Raw genomic sequence first — 23,189 nt, 5'->3', positions numbered from 1 at the left:
GCTTTAAAATACCTTATTTTTAATTCCATTCTGGAGAGGCTTATGGGACTCAGACTCTAGAGTATGAAAATCCTGGAGGACACATTTTGGGCAAAGCAGGAAGCCTGAAAGTGTGCCTGGTGAACTCATCATAAATAGGAACAGAGAGACACATGTTGAGAAAGACATGCCCAGGAACACTGGGCAGGAATGGACAAATGCTCTCTGGGCATTGTCTTCCCTCCAGCCATTCTGTCTTCATAGACATGACTCAGAGGTTGGCATTCAGTGCAAGCTTTTGTTTAGGTGCCCCTGCTTCCAGCAGGCTCCAAAGTCAATAGGCCATGGACTCCCCACCAGAGTCAGGTAAGAAAAAGGGTTGAAAGGCAGCAACATCAACAGGAAATAAAACATTTTTATTGAATATCTGTGTAATATGTTAAGTCATTTTTAACAACAATCAGAAAACTCCTGTGGAATTCACTACACAAAATGAAACAAAATTTAAACTACCTCATCAAAAATGAAGGTAAAATACAGCTAAGGAGTTGACTCGCGGGCCACGAGCCATATGGCAGAAGAAAACACCCCAACATTTCTACAAGATACAGAGAATACCCACACAGAGAAGCACTCAAGCAGGCAGTAAATATACACAAAGGCAACTAGGATCTTTCTAGAGCATCAGATTCTAATACTTTACACAGCTTTGTCAGAAAGGTACATGTGGCTTATTGGAGGATGAATCTTGGTCTTAAAGCAGGTTCGGTCACTGACTTGTGACAGGTGGCGTAGTACCAACTAATTCTATCGTGACAATATCCCATGTCTGGCAGTGTTGCAAGAGAATGCATTAATCGTGCTTTAATGCAAGAAATGATGTGTATTCGGCAGCTCGAACCTGCTTGTTTCAAAATGTTTGTTTCAGCGCGAACAACTTAAAACTGAAATATGGTGAAATCAAATGTCAGTTTCTGGTATTCAAGGAATTTTTAAAAGTCAGTCAACTCCCTCTCTTTGGTAGGGTCTGATCTTTTAAGTTGGAAGGAGTCTCATTTGAATCTTCTGTTCAAACTGGTATTTAATCTCACATCGTGACTTGTGCATTTTCTATTATCTACCTTTTGAAAAAAGTATGGACCATCCACGGAAGAGGGAGATGTTATTCTCCCTTTGTCCTCCAGGTCTATCCCAGTTCTAAGGAGTTTGCTATGACTGGGCTGAAAGGCCAAAGGGCTTGCCTCTTCTTTGATGAGGAAAGAACAAGACAGGAATTGTAGTTTTATCAGGAAACAGCCAACCCCGTGTTTGAAGCTTCCCATCAGCCCTTTTTGAATTCTCTTTGCAGTTGTAAAAGCCATGGTGCGATATCTGAAAGTCAACGTGAGGCCGATGCTTTGTTTTCCTTCATTCTGTTTTGGTATTTTTGGAGACAAAACTTTCACTTCAGAGCATCACTACTCTCTGTGGCCTGCGAGTGAAAAGGGTCACAGAGGGGAGTGGGAGAAAAGGCTACATGCAGTGTGAGATCATGGGCTGCCTTTCGGCAAAGCGGGGGGTCTAACATAGTGGGGAAAAATATGGAATATTGCACAGTGCTTGACGAAATGCTGTGTGTTCCACCCCATGCTTTGTATCTTTCTTGTCCTATGCATAGCTTTTCAGTGCTGAATTGGTCCTTTGTAATGAGAACGGTTTGTGCTACACACACCTTGGGCAGTGCAGTAGGAGGGAATGGCAGTATTGTTACAATATCACTACGGAATAGATTGAGTGCTATCCACTGAGGAAACTACATTACGTGTCTAAGCACACAGGGCAGTCACAGTGTTACACAGAGCAGTCCTTTAAGACTTATGGAATGACTAGTAGCTTCGTAATAGTGCCAGTTACTACATAATAACACTGAAAACATTTAAAAACTCCTCTAAATCAAGCATCTAGTGTACATAAGAGGTTGCTTCTGTTTTCTAGAACTTGTTCTTGGTTTTGTTTCACCTTTTTTTAAAGGACAAATTAAAACTTATTTACGTAAAAAGAGCATATAAAAAGATCACTAGCTGTCTGTTTTGGCTTAATGGAAGTGCATTCAGAACTATGGCTAATTGTTTTATTTTTTCCTCTTTTGATGGGATTACAATACTGTCTGCTTACCACAAAGTCATTTTGTGTCATAAGCACAGATTGCTGCGTTAAAAATATTCTGCATTCCTTCTAATCTGGTTTTGTATAATAAAATATTTTGTTACAAAGTCTGACGTGCAAACCTTTTGAAGTTATAGTAGGTGTGAAATCTGGAACAGAATTCACAGGATGCACATTTTGTATAAAGGTGTTAACGGAGAGCTACTTTTTTCTTTTTAAATAGTCAGGCAGTATTTCAGAAATGCTGACTTCTTCTCCCCTCAGCTTTTTTCCCACCCACCCCATCCCCAAACAAATGCACATGTACACACACACACACACACACACACACACACACACACACAGAACACCATCGTGTCATTACTCTGTATGCAGTAACGTGAAATCATTGACCCCTGTTCAGTTGCTTCCTTGAATGTAAGAGTGAAGCGTGACTTGAGCTCTGTAGATACGTACAGACAGATGCTATTCTGGTTTGTGGCTCTACTTCCTGGAGGTCAGGCTGGATGCTTCTCAGATCATGCTAATTTGCCTGTGAAGAAATTCTACAAAATTGGATTCATCCACCAAATATGTGGTGTCAGCGTATCTTGGTGCTCATATGATTCAACAGAAAGCTCAGGTTTAAGTTGTCCTTTAAGATGTCAGTTTCACTGTACTAGTGCCTTACAAGTTGATATTTTTGCTGGAATGCAGACGATACTATATTTACCATATAATATATTATCAGCTCTCCTATGTCTCAGTCAATTTACATAGTTTAAAATAGAACATCTTATTAAAAACATCTAGATATACACAGATTAGGAAACGCTTACAACATACAAATACACAAACTAGAAATAAATCTTTAGCATACTGGTATATACAACGGTGTGATACAATAAATAATTTCAGTCATGCTCTATCTACACATCATATTGCTTAAAAGAAGAGTAGATTTGGAGAGCAGTGGTATGACGAAGGGCTTAGGGGCTCTCTACGTTTAAATCTGTGCAAATTAAAACAGGATTTGAAGTACCACTGAATTGTATTAGGAATGCATGGCTGGAAAAATGAAAGGACCCATATTACTGAGGTATTTACAGATACTGGCTAAAGAGCACTACGTGGGCAAATGCAGAAAGGCTTCTTCTTCCCTTTACTTCTTGACAGCCAGCATGGCGTCAACTTCCTCCTCTACCTGTAGGGTGTGCCACTGGGCAATGGGTCGCCTGGGGTTGGCCAGCATATCTGACCAATGTCGCAGCTCCGCCCCGGTGCTATTGTAGCCCACAAAGACTTTGCCGATGGCATCGTTCTTGCCAATCTTGTCATAGTCCAAAACAGTTACCACCACTTGCACTTTCTGAAAGAGGACACAAAATAAACATTAATCATCCGGCTCTAGAGATAAAGCCCTACTACCAAGCTTCCTTGAGATCAAAGCAGTTGGAAATAAGAAGACCCAAGCTCCAAACACCAGGACAAGGAGGAAAATGCCTGAACGTGAAAACCCGAGTCCAGTCCCTGCCATTATTACATCATCATCATCTCCTTCAGCATCTTCAGAATACTCAGTCAATGTTAATTTTGGCACAATTCTAAGTCTTTCATGTGAACTACTCAGTTACAATAGATCCCGTTAACATTGACATTATAGAGATAAGATGCTAAAGCTCAGAGAAGTTAAATCACGTGCCTGAAGTCATATGAGAAATGAGTGGTTTGGTTTCGGGAGGCCATGTGATAAAATACCATGCCCGGCTGCCCATGTCAACTTGTATTCATTTTTATTTTTTAAGTCTTTATTGAATTTGTTACAGTATTGCTTCTGTTTTGGTTTTATTGGCCGCAAGGCATGTGGGATTGTAGCTCCCCGACCAGGGATCGAACCCGCACCTCCTGCATTGGAAGGCAAAATCTTAACCACTGGACCACCAGGGAAGTCCCCTGTATTCACCTTTAAATCCAGTTGTTTCCATTGTTTCATCAGCAAAATTTTTGGCATTAGTACTCAGATCATTTTTGTTTTTTTGGTTACAATTTTCAAAGCAACCATGTACTGCAATCCTATTTCAGGTGGGAAGAGCCAGCATAGTTTTACATAAAACTAATATAGAATTTCAGCTAATCACATGATTATTGTGAGTTTAAAGTGTGACAACAGAGTGAAAGTCTTAAAAAAGTAGTAATTAACTAAACATAATTTTTCTCATTCGTATATTCTCTCAGTAAGCATTTATTAAGTAACTGTGTATCCAGCATTGACATCAACTGGAATAACCCTTTAGGCCACACAAGATTTACTCCAGTGATTCTATTAGGTTGTGAGGGTTTATTTAATGCCTTACTTTTTTGAACTGGTGAAAGCAAACCCATACCATTTTGACACGAAAGAAACACTTTTTAAAAGTATGTTTTAGTTCTTCCTAAGTAATGAATTTGCTTAGTCAAAATAGGCAATGGCTCCAATCTAGAAACCAAGGGAAAAGATAAAGGGAAACTTTAGAATAAAGTAGAACGTGTAGCATTTGGTGGCCAGAGGCAAAGAAGCAGAAAATGTAATGATGGAAGCCAGGGCCAGATGAAGATCCCGCTCAGTTGTGGCCCTTTACTGGGCTTTGTACTCTGAGGACTGCATCATTGGACGAATGTGCTGAGAGAGGTCATCAACATACAGCTTCAGATCAGAGAAAATGATCACTTCTGAAAGTGGAATTTAGAATGTAAAATGCAACACATGGGCAGTAAAGGAAACAGATTTCCATCTTTCCTTGTGCAGCCTTGGATTGATGCCATTATTAAGGGAATAACCTATTCACTGGATGGCATTCGAAGCCAAGCACAGAATCACCTTGGTTCTGAGCACCTTTCCCAAGCGAATTCAGCTGGATGCAGTCATATTGCGAGGAATGAGGGACAGGGACAGTAGGGTCGTCATGCACAAAAGTAACAAGGATTTTGGAGGTTGGAGTGAATAATTAGAGTGAATTTTGATTCTTTCACCTAGGAATGTATTGATTAGGAGCAATCAAGACAAAATATCCTTATAAGGGCCTTGGGTTCATTTTTTCAGCTGCATCTGTAGTCTATACATTTTTTGGTGGGGGGTGGTTTGCAACCTTTTCATATGCTTTTGGAAATCAGCATATTTTGCTTCTCTCAATGTATTTCATATGGATAGAGACAGATAGAAAGACAGACAATCGTATAACCTCAGGGTAAATAAAACCTAAGCCCCCCCCCCAAAAAAAAAACCTAAGCCCCTATTATAGCATGTTAAATGCTCAATTATTTTCTCTAGGGAAATGCAAAGACTAGGATAGCAGCCTATTGGGGAAAAGAAGAAAGAAAAGAACAAATTGACTTTAGGAGCGGTGAAGAAGGGATGCAGTCAAAGGCATGCTCATTATTTCCATGCCTCATGGACTCTGTATTGGGCTGAGGTTCTCTCTGTCCTGACAAAATGTTATCTCCTCTGAAAGGCTGCCCCAGAAACCCAGCATACATCTTGTTTTTAATGTGCTTCATTTTCAATAAATTTGCATTTGCTGGAATTTATAGTTGATAAGGGACATGTATTTTTTTTTTAAAGGTATAGAATTGTAGCTCAAAAGAGAAGATTTACAATAGGATTTTTCATCTCAATGTCCTGCCTCATATTGTTTTGTGGAATTAAAACACAAAATGCCAGGAGGTGTTAGTTTCCATAGGAATAATGTCTCAGAACTCAAAAAAGAGTTCACTGAATAAATATTGCAAAATAAATTGTTGGAGAAATTGGATGTCTTAGGTTGCCAGTGTGTCCAAAGCAGTGAGCTCACTGGTTCAGGCTAGTAAACAAGTGACTGGGGACAGGGAATCAGTGTCTTCTGCAATGTCATTTACTTATATAACAGCTATTGAAAGTAAATAAGTATGTACAATCGGCTGCCATGTGAAAATGTATATAAGAAAGGTTATATAAAAACCATGAACTAATGTGAGGATGGTGGGATTACTGATGATTTAAAAAACTGCCTTATATTATACAGTAGCTACTAGCCACATGTAGCTGTTTAAATTTAAATAAATTAAAATTAAAGTTCCTTGTTTATACTAGTGGCTGAGGTGCTCATGACCTACCTATGGCTGGTGGCTACCCTATTGGACAATACCGGTGACATTTCCATCCTTGCAGAGTTCTATTGGAAAGTGCTGATTTACATATTGTTTTAATCTTATTGTTAGATCCAGTTTCTAATACATAAAATGTTAATTTGAATAAAAGACAACAATAGCATCGTGAGTAAGAATGACGGGAACCATTTACTGAGCGTTTGTATGTGCTTAGCACCGTTCCAAATGCTTTTACATGCATGGTCTCACTTTGACATGGATTCTGTTATTATTCCTATTTTATATATGAGACAATTCTAAGCCTCAGTTCCCTTATATGTATGTAAAATTGGGGTAATAATGGTACCTTGCTTATAAGGTTATTGTAAGGATTCAATGAGATTTTGCAGGTAAAGTGCTTACCTTGGGCCTAGGTACAAAATAAATATACAATAAATGTAGCTATTATATTAGCTTTCTTCATGGAATAGAGGTGTGATTCATTCCTAAGGTACTGTATTTTAAGACTAGGTTAAAAATAAAAATATGCAAATGAAGAATATTTGCTGCATTTTGTTATTCTGGACCATTAGAAGGTTCCATGCTGTAGTTTTGATGCCTACCCTTCATCTCTCCTTCAAGTTATGAGCAAACTTCTATAGGACTAAAAAGATAGACCCACATCAATTTTTTTATAAAGTGTAAAAATAGTGTTGCTTTAAGAAATTTGACTCTCTGATACCCATTAAAGATTAGTAAGAATAGGGGTTCCCTGGTAGCGCAGTGGTTGGGAACCTGCCTGCCAATGGAAATCTGCCTGCCAATGCAGGGGACACGGTTTCGAGCCCTGGTCTGGGAAGTTCCCACATGCCGCGGGGCAACTAAGTCCGCGAGCCACAACTACTGAAGCCCATGCTCAGCAAAAAGAGAAGCCACTGCAATGAGAAGCCCGAGCACTGCAAGGAAGAGTAGCCCCCGCTCTCGGCAACTGGAGAAAGCCCACGCACAGCAACGAAGACCCAACACAGCCGTAAATAAATAAATACATATTTAAAAAAAGAAGAAAGATTAGCAAGAATAGCCCATAATTAATGGATGCGAACTTTGGATCCAAGAGCCTAACTATGAATATGACGTAAGAAAATCTAAAAATATTTAAGAATGACTAAATAATAAGATCATATGCTATCACTGTGTCTACATGTAGCATCCTATTTTGAACATGTTAACCACAAGGTCTTTTAATAGGATAATTCCTATCATAACAAATATTATCTAGCAAATTAAGGTTCTGTCTTTACAAAAATAACCATCCATTCCAACTCAGAAACAGGAAGCTGAATTTAAACAATGAAAAATACAACTTAGCCTAATTTTTCTACTGTTAATTATTTTTTAATAGTGAAAGATTAAAGATGCTGCATATTTAGCATCAACCAAAATATTTCCTTTATCCTACTTTTTTTTTTTTTTTTTTGCTACAAAGAGGTGATAATGAGAATTACATATTGTAGCCTGGGAGTAAAGAGTGAAAGCTTATTTTCTCTCGACCTTTTAACCTTTGTGGATGTACTTTTTGAATTAGTAGAGTGGTTCTGTCGATGTTCTTTTTCCTACTTTATTTCTGCTCAACAGAATGACAGCTATTTTTGGCGATGAATCAGCACATCCTGTGCTGTGTATTTTATCATTTCCCTCTTGATGTAGTTTGAGCATTAAATGTGCGTGGAATGAGAATAGCAGTTCTAATGGAGGCATATGCACTGATAATTCACAAGATCTGTGTGTTGAATTTATGTGATCTGAAGAAATGAAATTGAATGGGAAGAAAAAATATGATGACATTACCTGGATTTGCTCGAAGGGTACTTCAAAGCTGAATGACTCATTGTAGTAGGGGTTAAGTGTGTTCTTTTTAATCGTTGTCTTTTTCTTCTTCAGCCTCTTGCCATTCTGCATCAGATGAATCTTCACATAAGGATCTGAAAAACAGAAACAAAAACTTTAGGAAATCAGAGACACATATTTTTATATTACAATTTAGCTTATAAAAAGTCCAAGTATTCCTGACAGGAAAATAATTGTGTAGCATGTAGTTAGTTTTTTTTTTTTTTTAATTTCAAGCGTTTTTTTATTGAAAGATTTTAAGTAACCTATGGGCCATGTTTTTTTGCCATGATATCTCAATATTTATAGTTGGATTTAGGAGATGAGAGGATTGGTGTGCTGGTAAACCAGCTTTTTGGGAAAAAAAAGTCTTGACATGTAGCATTTGCTAATGTCCATGGTATAAATACTCTCAGCATGGCTGATTTCAAGCTAACAGTTTAACAATTGGCTCACTAAATTCCTGAAAATTTAACAATTGGCTCTTGTGAGCTGGCAAAGAACTGGCTTCAGGATACCACTGCATGGGAATTAAAACTCTTGACAGAGAGAGGACAAAGGAGACATTTCATTCTTTTATTTATTCACTTGCTCAAACAATATTAGTTAAGCCCTAGGAGTATAGCTGTGAACAAATCAGACCATCCCTCTTTTCAGGATGGAACTTCAGACTTGTGGGGGAAATAGACAATAAGCTTGTAAAGAAAAGAAATACATATGAAATTCTAAGTTGAGAAGAGTGCTGTGGAAGGAAAGGGCAGAGAGATGTGTGATAGAGACTCCCAGAGGTATGGTGAGTCTAAGGGAAGAATGGAATTCTTATACTTAGATCACTCAGGTAAGGCCTTTCTGCAGAGGTAACATTTAAAGTAAGATGTGAATATTGAAGGGTGACAAGAGGCCACATGTCTGAGTGTGTGTGTGTGAGTGTCTGTGTGCATGTGTGTATGTGTGTGTGTATGAGACAGAGAGAAAGAGAGATAACCAGGATCTGTGCCAGAACATTTCTAGGTAGAGAAGAGCTTCAAGGATTCAGAGAAAAGAGAATAAGCTGGTAGCACACACAGAGGTAATGAGAAAAGGAGCAGAAAGATTCCCTTAGCAGTTTCCTCAAAGCCTCATTAGATAAAGTAATAAGTAAGTCACTGGAGGGGAAAGACGATTCTCATTACTAACAGATGAATGACCTCCCTTCAGGTTATTAAGAACCAGTACCCAGGTTTGATAGTAAAATCTACTGTTTTCTTCAACATTTTTCCATCGGATACGTAATACATGTTTATTATAGAAAAAATATCAGGAAGCAATGATAAACAAAAAGAGGAAGAAATTTTAAATCATCCATGATTTTACTCCCCTAAAATAACCACTGCCAAGCCTTCCAAAATTACATTCCTTTCTTTCAGAATGTGTAGAGCTGGGAGAAACTTTACAGATAATCTAGTTTAATGCCCACATATTGTACTTTTAGAAGATAAAACTGCAGACCAGCAAAGGTGGTTTTTATCTCCCTCTTCCTATCCCCTAGTAGAACATAACTCCTGAAGGACAGAAACTTTGTCTGTCATATTCACTAACTGAATTTACTAAACAGTACCTGGCAGTATACAATTTTTGTTGACTGAATCAGAGGAACTTGTTTAGGGCTGGCCTCATAATCTGGGTCTCCTTATTCTTAGTCCTATCTTCTTCCCACTGCCCCAAAGCCCACATTACTTGAATATGTGTTGTTTGGGGTTTTTGTTTTTAATGTTACATCCAGTCAAGGGGCTCGTAATGAAGATTTTCATCAAAATGAAGAATATCTTTAAAAGCCAGACCAAGTGATGAGAAACCAAGCCTATCAACTACATAGTTGATCAGTTAAAAAAATGCACTGTAAATAATTGCAAATGAAGGGGAAAAAAGGCCCTTTTTACTGATAATCCATCTTGCTGTTCACAGGCAACTCTGATTTTTGGTTCAGAGACCTTGTTTGCTTATGAAGCTCTCTGGGTCCTCCATCCCTGCCCCTTGCACTTTTACAAAGATGGTCAAGTCTCCAGTTGCTCCTTGGCACTGACAAAATACCCAAGTACTAAATAGTCACAAATCAATGTTTATGGCTCCTGTGTTCATGTGTTGAAACTTCATCAACTTAACTAAGGCACAGGGTTTTGCAAGAGAAGCACGGTGACTGTTTATTCATTTAACACAGTATATGACAAGAAATTTCCTTGTGCATCTGCCATGTGAGCAAGCAAATTAAAAACCCAACAAGATAATTTCAGATTTCAACATGAACTCTGATGTGATGTGATCAATGCCTGGGGGAGACCAAGTTAATTTAGGAAAACTGATCAACAAGGTTCTCACCGAGGAGGCCAGGTTTGAGCTAAAAACTGAATTACAAGGAGTGAGTCGTTGGTAGATGTGGTGGAAGCTTGAACCAGTCAGAAGGAGCAGCACATGCAAAGCCCTAAGGTGCTTGTCCTTCTGTGTGTCTACGGAACAAGAAGGCAAGGTGGGGAGAGGTAGGCAGTGAGGTCAGAGAGGTAACACTGCTGGCCTCCCACTTTCAAAAGCAGAATCTGCCACTTCTGACCATGATTCAGAGATATTCTATAATTTCATGATACTTACAAGAGGGGACACGGGGCTGGAAGAGGAGCAGGTATGGGGCTGCTATGAATGGGCAGAGTTAGTCTTTGTTTTTGCAGATCCATCCTGTTACAGGTACCAAAGCAACTTACTTTACAGGCAAAATTCCCGTCTTAATCATAACCAAGACTGACAGTAACTTAGAGCTTATTCTTTCCTTTTCCTCCCCATATTTATTGAGATATAATTGACATGTAACATTGTGTAAATTTAAGATGCACAGTGTGATGATTTGATATACATATATATGTGAAGTAATGACCACCACAAGGTTAGTTAACACATTGATCACCTCACATAATTATAGTATTTTTGTGTGTATGGCGAGAACATTTAAGCTCTACTCTCTTAGCAACTTTCAAGTATACAACACAGCATTGTCACCATGCTGTACATTAGATCCCCAGAACTTATTCATCTTATAACTAGAAGTTTGTATCCCTTGATCAATGTCTCCTCATTTCCCTCACTCCTCAGCCCCTGGCAACCACTATTCTGTGCTCTTTTTCTATGAGTTTGGCTTTTTAATAGATTCTACGTCCACATATAAGAGAGAGAATGCAGTATTTGTCTTTCTCTGTCTGACTTATTTCACTTAGTATAACACCCTCAAGGTCCATCCATGATGTCAAAAATGGCAGATTTCCTTCTTTTTTGGTGGCTGAATAATAATCTATTTTATATATACCACGTTTTCATTATCCATTTATCTGCTGATGAACACTTAGGTTGTTTCCATGTCTTGGCAATTGTGAATAATGCTGCAACGGACACATGGGAATGCAGATATCTTTTTGAGATAGTGATTTCATTTACTTCTGATGCATACCCGGGAGTGGAACTGCTGGATTATATGGTATCTCTACTTTTAATTTTTTTGAGGAACCTCCATACTGTTTTCCATACTGGCTGCACCAATTTATGTTCCCACCAACAGTGCATGAGAGTTCCCTGTTCTCCACATCTTGCAAGCACTTGTTATCTCTTGTCTTGTTGATAATAGCCATTCTAGTAGGTTTGAGGTGATATCTCATTATGGCTTTGATTTGTATCTCCCTGATTATTAGTGATATTGGAACATCTTTTCATGTACCTGTTGGCCATTTATGTATCTTCTCTGTAAAAATATCATTCATAACTTCTGCCCATTTTTAATGGATTTTTAAATTTTTATTTTTTGTTGTTGAGATGTATGAGTTTCTTATATATTTTGGATATTAATCCCTTATCCAATATATGGTTTGCAAATATTTTCTCCCACTCCACAGGTTGTCAGATGTCTTACTCTTTTTCAACTTTTGTGCCTGGATAAGTCTTGACTGTCTAAGCCTGATAGGTTATGTACCCAAGGTGGTCACATTTGAGCATCTTCTTGGTTCAGCCATCCAGAGTCTTACACTGTGTCTCCATTTTCTCCAGTCTTCTCCATTTTCATCTACTCTTTGATTGGCTTGATTTCCTAAGTGTCCTCTGGTTGAGTCTTGCCCTGAATTCTGGTCCCTTTGGAGATGGCCCTAATCCCTTGATTAGTTCATTAGTAACTTCTTTGGGGATCTAGACCTGGCTCCTGTCTCCGTAACTATGGTTGAGTCTTCTAAATGGAAACATACCCACCTAACTATGAGATACCCATCATGCTTTAGGTACACACACGTTTTTTATAGTAAGGATCGCCTCTCCTGCAGAGTAAGACCCTGTATAATTAAATTTGTTCTGTTTTAGGGGCTGTTCCACAAAGCAAATCCTTGTCAATTCAGAGTTTCTTAGTGGCCTAGAAATCCTGATCATTGCGTAATAAGACATCATTTTATGGAAATGATAAATAGGCTGTAATGAGACTCCCTAATGTTGTTGCTTTTCCTGAGTACAACTGCTGGACACCATGCATAGCATTCAAACATCTGTTAGGTTTTTGTAAACATGTAAATAGCATGGGGAAATATGCAAGCTACAAAGTTGGGCTACTGTCCTCAGGGACTCCATACCTCTGCGGCTGCACTGCTTTATTCTGTCCCCAAAACAAGCACTCATGGAACCTTTCATCATCTAAATACTGACAACCCTTCTTCAACACCATTTAGATAATCCCTGTTGCCACTGAAACAGGTGCAAGACTTGGGACAGTTTGCTTCTTTTATTTGTTTAATTTATCTTAAAAAAGGTTAGCGTCTTTTTGTTTTTCAAACTGTGGTAGAAAGGAAGGGCTCTTTTCCGATGTCTATCTAGTCTCTAATAGTGTATGAGTGTAACTTTTCAATTCTGGAAAATGATGGACTGGGATCAGAAAGATGGTTCTTTATTCCCAATAATAAACTACAGGTACAAAGAGTGCAGATTCATTGCCTCATTTTGGATGATTTTCAGGTCTATCGTTTGGTTTTGTTGTCACTGAGGCACTGCTACCTTCACTCACCATTTGTCGGCTCTCTTTTTGTCTGAAGTCAGCCTAACTGAACTTCATCTCCTTTCTGTCATAATAGCTGTTATGACTTGGTGGTATTTTAGGACGCTGTAATGAAGTCACCCTCAAACTTTTATATGTTGACAAGCCTCTTTAATATAATATACAACAGTTTTTGGTTTTTGTCCCTAAAGTTCACAATTATGGAAGGCAGAAAAACAGCTTTCTCAAAAGATGTCCACATCTTAACCCTCGGAATTCGTGAATATGTTACCTTATATAGCAAAAGGGACTTCGCAAATGTAATTAAGGTTAAGGATCTTGAGATGAGGGGATTACCTAAGAGGGCAAAATCTAATCACATGGGTCCTTAAAAACAGAGAACCTTTCCTGACTGTGGTCAGAAAGAGATGTGACAATAGAAGAAGGGTAAGGGACAAGCTACACTACTGGCTTTTAAGATGGCTACACTGCCACAGAATGCAGTTGGCCTCTAAAAGTTGGAAAAGGCAACGGATTCTCGCCTGGATCCTCCAGGAAGGAACACGACCCTTCCGACACCTTGATTTTAGCCCAGTGACACCTGTGTACGACTTCTATAGAATTATAAGATAATAAACATGTATTGTTTTAAAAATTAAGTTTTTGATTGTTTATCATGGCAGTAGCAAAAAACTAATACAACAACCAAAGCTGAAGAGATAATTCTATTGTTTATCTAGCAAGGTTTGATGATGAAAGTCAAGTTTAAATAGGTCTAGAAAACAATCTTTTGGAAAAAAATTGATATTTTTTTCCAATCTTCTAAAAATTATTACATTGTTCCTCAAAACAAAATCCTTCAAAAAAGTATTTTTTAATTCAAAAAAGTTAACACAGAGCGTGCAATCAGAAGACAACAGTTACGTACAGATGTTTCAGGATCCGTGGTAAGATTAGTCAAAATGGATGAAACCTTAGCTGAGAATAATTTTTACAGTCAGATCCATTACAAGGTTTAATATAATAATGTTCCTTTATGTTTGTAGAGTACTTTAAGATCATATACATATATGTTAGGTATATATATATAAATTATATCATCTCCTTTAATCCTTACAACAATTCCAGTGAGGGAACTGGGGCTTGGAAAGACTAATTTTTTTCCCCAAGAACTCAAACCAAGGTCCTATGACTCTGAACCTACTGCTCTTTGTGATACGTTGAAGAAATAATTTAGTATAGTGTTTATAAGTATAGACTCTGGAGCCAGATTAACTTGAATCTCAGCTGTACTGCTAGCTGTGTGGTTTGGGCAAGTTATTTAAGCTCTCTGTGCCATAGTTCCTTCACCTCAAAGTGGTGAGAATGATAACACCTTGCTCAGAGAGTTGCGAAGATTAAATTGAGTTTCTACAGGGAAGGTGTTTCAAAATGTGCCTGGAACATATTGTTATTAATGATCAACGTTTATTATTGTGTCATGAAAGGGCTGAGATCTAAGTCAGCATCTACGTGTCAGACTCTCCCCCAACTCACGTTGCAGAACTGGTGCCCACCATTAGCAAATGGGAGGAAGTCATTCCATTGGCTGCAGGAATGAGCCAAGCTGCCCCAAGTGTCAGATTTACTTCTGGAAAGAAGCAAACCCATGCTAAGCAACTGGTTCATTAGTGAAGAATTTAATCATGTATGGTGTGAAAGAGAAGGGAAGGGTTTCTTTCATTTCTACCTGTATATGTGGTCTTGAGGTGTGAGGTGGGAAACTAACTCAGCATCCTGTATAGTTTCCTCTTGTTCCTGAAGTCAAGACATCAGATTACACAGAGCTGAAAAGTTAATCTGGAGAGTTCTAAGTGGACTCTTATTACTGAGGCTCTAGGCTAGTGTGAGTCAAAACTATGATTTATGGAGATTTCTTTCCAGATGTTGAGGCCAGCTAATGTGGATATACTTGGGCATATTATGTATGTAGTATCTACTTTCCTGATGCTGCTCAAAATGAGGAAACAGAAAAGGAGGCCCTCAGCTTTGAGATTTATTGTTGTTGTTGGGAATATAGTAATGCCTACTGGTTGCTGGAGAGAGGTAGTATCTATACCTCCTCCCTTTTTCTGTTAATTCCTTTCTATCATGAATAACATTTATAGTCTGGTTTCTTCCTTCTGCTTCCATCTAGCCTTAGAACTCCTCCTTTCTTTTTTTCCACTCTTTCCAATCCAGAGCGAGGGACAGGTAATCATTGTGTTAAAGCTACAGTGAGATGATTTGCTAAGTCACTTATTACACCTCACCTCCTGGGCAGTGGAGGCTAGGGAGCACTGACTTTGCCATGTGAAAGGAGTGCAGAGGATCCTAGGTTGACGGCCAAATGAATACTTTGATCTCAGCGGCCATATTCAGGGATGACTGGTTAGGTGATTCCTTGGTCAGCTCCAGCTTATAAGCAATCCTGAAGGTGAAAGGACCATTTTCTGCCAGTTGGGCAGCCTCTTCTGAATATAATTCGTGGGGTGGACAGACTATGGTCTGGTGCCAATCTTTTTCTTTCATTTGGTCCCTATTCAGGCATTAATTTTGAGTGGAAGACCTCTCCTATATATATATATATATATATATATATATATATATATATATATATATATATACTTTTTTTTTTTTTTTTTGTGGTACGCGGGCCTCTCACTGTTGTGGCCTCTCTCCGGACGTGCAGGCTCAGCGGCCATGGCTCACGGGCCCAGCCGCTCCGCGGCATGTGGGATCTTCCCGGACCGGGGCACGAACCCGCGTCCCCTGCATCAGCAGGTGGACTCTCAACCACTGTGCCACCAGGGAAGCCCTCACATATATTTTTCACATTAAGTGGTAGGAGTTTTCTTTCTGAAGGATTTCTTCCCACAACCAATTCCTAGTGGTCTGATCTGGCCCTGATGCTCCAATATTTAGCTCGAGCTACCACCTACACATAGTCCTTTAGGCATTGCAACCCATCCCACTCATCTCCATCTGATCTGCCCTGGATGCACTGAATCCGCCATCCTCTTTTGGTTAGGGAGTAAGAAGAGTGATGACACATATATGCCCCTATTTTCTTGCTTTTCCAGACTTCTCCACAGTCTACCTTGCTGTACAAAGGCTCGGTTGATTTGATGGCTTTGTCTATGGAAGGGATGGAAATGGGGAGGTTGGGTATGGCAATCAAAGGAGGGTGGAGTCTTATAAGAAGAGACATAAGAGAGATGATCTTTCTCTCTGCCATGTGAAGATACAATGAGGAGAGTTGTAAATGAAGAAGAGAGCCTTCCCTAATAACCCAACCATGCTGTTACCCTGATCTCTGACTTTCAGCCTCCAGAACTGTGAGAAATAAATGTTTGTTATTTACGCCACCCAGTCTGTGGTATTCTGTTATAGCAGAGCCCTACCTGTCTGTCTGTCTATCTGTCTCCAGACTAAGATAGCTCTCTTCCCACTAAACTCTCCCTTGGTCCCCTCTTTTTCTCTCTGACCATTACTGATACTTCTTTATTTTCTCCTCTCCCTTCATCTGCCCCAAGACTCTCGAGTGTAATCACATTTGATATTATTTTAGCACACATTTAATAGGATTTTTCTCTACACTACTTTTCTCAGACACCCTGCAGTACAACCTTATGATTTCAATATTACTGCCACCTCAGTTAAACAGCTTCTGGCCACAGAGTCTGGCACTGGAATGTAATGTTTTCACCAACACTGGTGTCCCTGGCGCAGTTTCAACATGTAGAGATACATTCCCAAAAAAGGACATAGAGTAACCTTGGAGGAAGACTTTGGAACTAAGTATGAAATTCAGTAAGTTGTTTTCCTTCAATTATAGGGACACCATGTTGGGTGAGCTTTGCAGAAACGTAAGTGCAGCCCACATGCTGTACTATAAGGCCATAACTATAACTCCCTCGGCTCTTTTATCCTTGGGACAGAAACCTACTGAGCTCATTACCTCCCCTGTTGGCCTGTTCTTGTGTCATGAGTCCAGCCTGATTTGGGGCCATCTTTGATCCCTCCTTTTCCACCTCCCATGAAGAGTGAGCCACCACATCCTGCCAACTTCCCTTCACCTTGTCACACTTGTTGGTTCTCTCTAACTTGTGGCCACATCTCGAGATCAGAAATCCAATCTCTCTTGCTACCATGCCATCAACACCAAACTAGTCTTCCTATAATTGCTAAAATGACATTTGATCACACTAGCTCCCTCATTAAAAGCCTTTAATGACTTGCCAACGTAAAAAATCTCCAAACTCTACCATAGCATTCACAGCCCATCCTAACTTCCTCATCTCATTTCCACAAACCCTGTGCTCCACTCCTGGTCGATACTCACTCGTCCTCACAGAGAACTGAATGCCCCATCTTTGAACTGCCTGTCCTTTAGCCTGAGATGCCTTCTTTTCCCATTGTAAATGTGATTTAAAAGTCACCTCCTCCCTGAAGATTTTACTGATGATTTTCTCAGTCAGAACCTTCAGACAAACCTTTGTCTGCCCTGCAGCATTTTCTTTTGTACTATTGCAAAGCATACATCTCTTTCTTTTCTGGTATTGGAGGACTTCTGTGGTTATCTAATAACATAAAAACAATATTCTTGTGGGAAAATGTGTTTTGAATTCAGAACTATTGGCTTCAGGATGAACTCTGGGAAGACTATCTCCTTGTAACAAGGGGGATCCTTCCATTACTATTCCATACTCTACTTTAATACCCAAGAACACTGTCACCCCCTTCTTCCCTTAGGCAGTTCTAATGTCCAATTATTCTAACTTCATAGAAATAGAATTGCAAAACAGCTGGCTGTAAGCAATGATCCTTTTGTGTGAGATATAAAGGGGCCACTAAAGGCTTTTTGTATTTACAATGAGAACTAGAAAGCAGCAGTTCAAAGCCGAATAATGCAAGATGCCTGCAGTTTTCATCTTGACAATTTTGCATAATTATACTGTCTTCTTTCTTAACTACCACAGTGACCGTGGGCCCTCGTAACCATGGCCTTTCCATTTCAACCAAAGACTTGTTATGAAACAGCCTCATTTCAGTTGTTTTGTTCAATCCCTTCTGAGCCAGTACCCAGCTTCTGAGTAACTTTAGGTATCATTCCTTTCACCTTCCCGCTCCCCCCCGCCCACCCCATGGATAATGTTCAGTAAATTTCAACTTATCGTGTTGGAAGAGGAAAGTAGCACTTTTATCAAGTAAGGTCCCAAATTTCAAGTGACTGAAAACTCATTTCAGTCCACCCACCACATATGGTGGAAAAGTCCAGAAGTAGGGCTGTGTGGCAAAGATTAATTGTCCCCTAAAACCCTTTTCTCCCTTCTTTTTATTTTTAAAAGATGTATAAAATTTATTTATTGTTTTTGGCTGGGCGGTGCAGCTTGAGGGATGTTAGTTCCTCCACCAGGGATTGAACCCGGGCCCTTGGCAGTGAGAGCATGGAGTCCTAACCGCTGGACTGCCAGGGAATTCTCTCCCCTCCTTTTTTTTTTAGCAACGAAACTCCTAAGTTTTACCTGGGCACCATTTCATCCAGCTAGAAATATTTCTCCCAGACTCTCTTACAACTCAGTATGGCCAAATAAGTAACTTTGGCTATTGGAAGTGAATGGAAGTGTTGTGTGTGAACTCCATAGCATATCTTTAAAACAGTGGCTCTCAGTGGAGGGGCTGTTTCATCCCCCAGACATTTTGCAATGTCTGGGGAGATTTTTGATTGTCATAACTTGGGGAGGTGATATGGGCCTTAAGTGGGTAGAGGCCAGGGATTCTGCTAAACACCCTACAATGTATAGGACAGCTCTTAACGGTAAAGAATCATCACCTCCAAAATATCAATAGAGCTAAAATGGGTAAATCCTACCTTAAAATAAGCTTCACGCCCTCCACTTTATATTTCTTTTTTCTTGCAGCTGAAACATGGATGATATGGGAGGGCAGTGAACCAGCTTTTACCTTGCAACATGAAGTCAGTACTCCAGGGGAACAGGACAACAAGGTAGGAAGATCTTGGGTTCCTAAATGACCTCACAGCCCCAAACTGCCTACCAATCTTGCCCACCCACCCACCTATGGACATGAGGGAGATAAAGAATTTCAAACAGCAGTTGTATCTTTTGGAGTCTCTTTGTTACAGCAGTTCAATCTGCTCCCTATTTAATACAGAGTCAACAATATCACGGTCCCAGGTTTGCCTGTGTCTCTACTGTTTTCTACAGAGTCCTCTGCAAATTCCACACGGTGGCCTCCCCAAGATATCCTAGGCTTTTCTCTTAAGGATGTAGATGACTGTACCAGCTTCAAGTCTCATATCATCACACTATACCATCCAAAGGAAAGAGAATCTACATCAGAATTCCCAGGAAAAGTCCCAAGTTCACTCTGATTGAACAAACATAGATGAAATGTCAACCCTATATTAATCCCTGTGTTGAAGATGATGTGATGAGCTAAGACTGGCTTAGTCCTGGGTCATGTGCCCATCCCCAAACCAATCAGGAGTGCCAGGAATCCTACCTTTGGAGTTGGGTGTAGGTGCAACTCTAGCCTAAGTACAAGGCTAAGAATAGAAGAATATGGTAGTTCCTCAAACAGGAATTAGAAGGCCCTTACCAAGAATGCTGGGAATAGAAGTTGGGAGGCAACCAACCAATGTTTATAGAGTTTCTCAACCTAGGGTCTTGAGGATTCCATCTCTGTCTAAACTTGAAAGTGTGCATACACTAATTTTCAGAGAGCCATTCCTTTCCACTTGAGATCAAATTCCTAGGAATGAGCCATTAAGCACTTGTAAAAAGTGGTCCACGGGGCTTCTCTGGTGGTGCAGTGGTTGAGAGTCCGCCTGCCGATGCAGGGGACATGGGTTCGTGCCCCGGTCTGGGAAGATCCCACATGCCGCGGAGCGGCTGGGCCCGTGAGCCATTGCTGCTGAGACTGCGCGTCCGGAGCCTGTGCTCCGCAACGGGAGAGGCCACAACAGTGAGAGGCCCACGTACCACAAAAAAAAAAAAAAAAAAAAAAAAAAAAAAAAAAAAAAAAGTGGTCCATGACATGAAACTTACTTTTTTTCCTAAGGGAATGCAGAAAAGTATATGTTTGTATATCTTACAGTAGACAGATAGATCTAATTATCATTGAATTAAACTGCCATATCAGTATTACAAAAAAAAAGTGGTCTAGCAGTAGCAGAGACAGCAGAGTTAAAACATGGCAGATTTAGGATTTAGAGTTTCCTTGCCAGCTGCGGCTTTTTCTTGTACACTGACGGAGTATTTCATCAGTAAGCCAATCATTAAACAGTATACAAATAAATAGTAATAGGGTTCACAGAGCAGACAATTTCCATTTCCATCACTGGCAGTTACAACACATTTACTTGCGGGGGTCTTTATAAATAATTTACAAGTACTTAGAGAAGACTACATTGAAAAACTTATGTGTCTTTATAGTTTAAAATGCTCCTTGTAATGTTATAGTAAGGATGCAGCATTAAAAATATATTCCGGGAAAATTTTCCTCTGAGCCCACAATTTAAAAATGAATTTACATTAGTTAAGTTCAGTGTTTGCTAGAAGAAAACAACATGACACAAGTGACTGCCACAGAGAAAAGCAACCTCATTGTAGTGAGACATTATAAAATAGCAAAGGCTGATTTAGCTCATTAATGGCGGCAGAGTGCTTTGATGAGACAAATACATAAGCGCAAAATGCTATTGTTATGAATTAAGTGGAAAGCATTTTTGGTTGTGGTAGAGGAAGCCACTGAATTCCAACAGTCATTTTTGTTGTTGCCAAAGTGGACTGTACGTGACCGCCAGCCTCTTGACTAAAAGTGTGGGAATGCATGAACGAAACCTATGGAGTAGGACTACAGCCAAGAAAGATTTTCCAGATGTGGTGCGTTTATGGGCAAGTAAAAGAACAGTGTGAGGGTTTGAGCTCCACCCTTGGTAGAGGAAGGGGTTCACTGTGTTTGCAAAACCCAAATCTTTCCTTTTCAGTATTGAAGGTGAAATTCTTCATCTATAATTCAACCCTCTTCTTCCTGAACTTTGGAAAATCTTTTGGGAAGGGCAAACACATGAGACTAGGAACCGTAGTAATTATGTTTGATTCTTTCTGGATGACAACAAAAAGTTTCATGGAATGACCATGTATAAACTGTTTGTACGAGCTGATTGGAAAAACAAAAACAGTCCAAGGATTCAGCAAAGCAAACAAAATTGCAAACAGCAAATTTGACTTTTTTCTTTTTCTTTTTTTGGACATTTGGGCTTAGCCTCTTATTTATGCCAGATGAAAGATCACTAGTAAGATACTTTCTTCCTTTCTTTCTTTCCTCCTTTTTTTTTTTTTTTTTAACAATTATTAGACATTTCTACTTGATGAGATAACATTGGTAACTGGATAACATTGCTGGGATTTTTTTTTTTTTTTTTGCGGTACGCGGGCCTCTCACTGTTGTGGCCTCTCCCGTTGCGGAGCACAGGCTCCGGACGCACAGGCTCAGCGGCCATGGCTCACGGGCGCAGCCCCTCCGCGGCATGTGGGATCTTCCCGGACCGGGGCACAAACCCGTATCCCCTGCATCAGCAGGCGGACTCTCAACCACTGCGCCACCAGGGAAGCCCCTATTGCTGGGATTTTTAAGCACATGTAATATGGCAATAAATGGATGCTACTCCTTATCCACACAGAGAAGGTTTCCAGGCAGTTCAGCCTGAGTTCAAAACAAAAACAATGTGAGAATAGAGATGCTCTTACACTTAATATGACTGAACAGGGTTTGTGCTCTGGTGGGGTTACTTCAGCTTCACCCAGTTCTCACATTGGTTCAGCCAGAATGGATTTCACTCTCATTAACTCCCTATTCCTTGTATGTACTTGCTTTAAAATATCTATGTGTCTTCTAGACATTTTGCAGTCCAAATATTAGAAAGTTTATGGACTGAGCCTGTCTAAGGATAATGGAGGGAGAGATTTGGAAATGTTTCCATAGGGAGTGGAGGAATCTCTCTCCATGTCCTCACTTTGAATTGCTTCTAGAACTTGTCAAGTGCCTGGGTCTGTCTCCTAGGGAGCGGGGGAACGGCCCCTACATTTTCTTCGTTGGAAATGTCTCACTGCTTCTTTCTCTTCTTGAGAAAGGAGATGAATTCATGATCTCAGGAAGGTTTCTTTTTCCTTGCTGTCCCCCTCCTGCCTTTAAGTGACATTGTTAAGCATGCCGACCTGGAATAGGATGAACAAAGTGGCTTTCATTTTCTTCTACAAAGGAGATAATGGTTTTTAAGACTCATAATATTGCTGAGAACTCATACTTTCCACCTTTGGTTTGAGATTTCACAGTATGAATAATGCATGCCCTATTTTAAAGACACAAAACTTTGAACACCATGGTTGGTTTGTTATTAAGTTTCTTTATGTAAATATTGATTTCCTTTATCCTTCTAGAGAGGTATTTTATTTTGGTTCATTGATGGCCAAATATGGTTCTATTTTATAAAGCTGTGAAACTCTGTTCGAAATCAGCTGGTGCTCTGCATGTCAGGAAGATAAGTAGCTTTGCAAGAGAGATCAACTTCTACCTTGGTAATCTGGTTTTCTTACAATACTGTAAGGAGAAAATAAACTATGACTTCAATATTATACTGCATATAGGAAAATGACAAGGAGTAATATAATTCTGTGGTGATTTTACTGCTTTTGATGAAGCAAATTTGTGATTAAAGTCAATCACAGCATATCAGTATTTCAGACCTCAGTAAAAACTCACAATAATATTATTGTACATACTGATTTCTATGGAATTGACAACACCTAAGATTCTTCATCCCTAAATCTGGGAGAAGTGAGAGTTGGGGTGTTAGAGTTAGTCAAACTCTTTATATAGAATATTTGGTTTCTGTGGATCAGTTTAATTCTTTGCAAGATTCCAGAGCCACACACTAAAAATAGCCACGGAGATGGCCCAGAGGTATAAATGTTAGGGCTGCTCTTATTTTCCCCACATTTGACATTTTCTTTTTAATTGTTTACTCTTT

At 39.6% G+C, this 23,189-nt stretch overlaps 1 protein-coding gene across 2 annotated transcripts in view; it reads right to left on the bottom strand.

The window, feature by feature from the left end:
* Positions 1-3,265: 3,265 nt before the first annotated feature.
* Positions 3,266-23,189, bottom strand: part of SYT1 (synaptotagmin 1) — a gene marked incomplete at both ends in the record, with an annotated part of 539,370 nt that continues 519,446 nt past the window's right edge. For both annotated transcript variants that reach the window (XM_082666570.1, XM_082666569.1), the window contains 2 exons: positions 3,266-3,472; positions 8,053-8,186. In XM_082666570.1, the coding sequence (XP_082522696.1) occupies positions 3,266-3,472; positions 8,053-8,186 (341 nt within the window). The remainder of the gene's footprint in view (positions 3,473-8,052; positions 8,187-23,189) is intronic.

Source organism: Grampus griseus (assembly GCF_964374135.1).
Source record: "Grampus griseus genome assembly, chromosome: 11".
Taxonomy (NCBI): domain Eukaryota; kingdom Metazoa; phylum Chordata; class Mammalia; order Artiodactyla; family Delphinidae; genus Grampus; species Grampus griseus.
The sequence above is the reverse complement of the archived record's forward strand: the minus strand, read 5'-3'. Positions and strand labels throughout refer to the sequence as shown.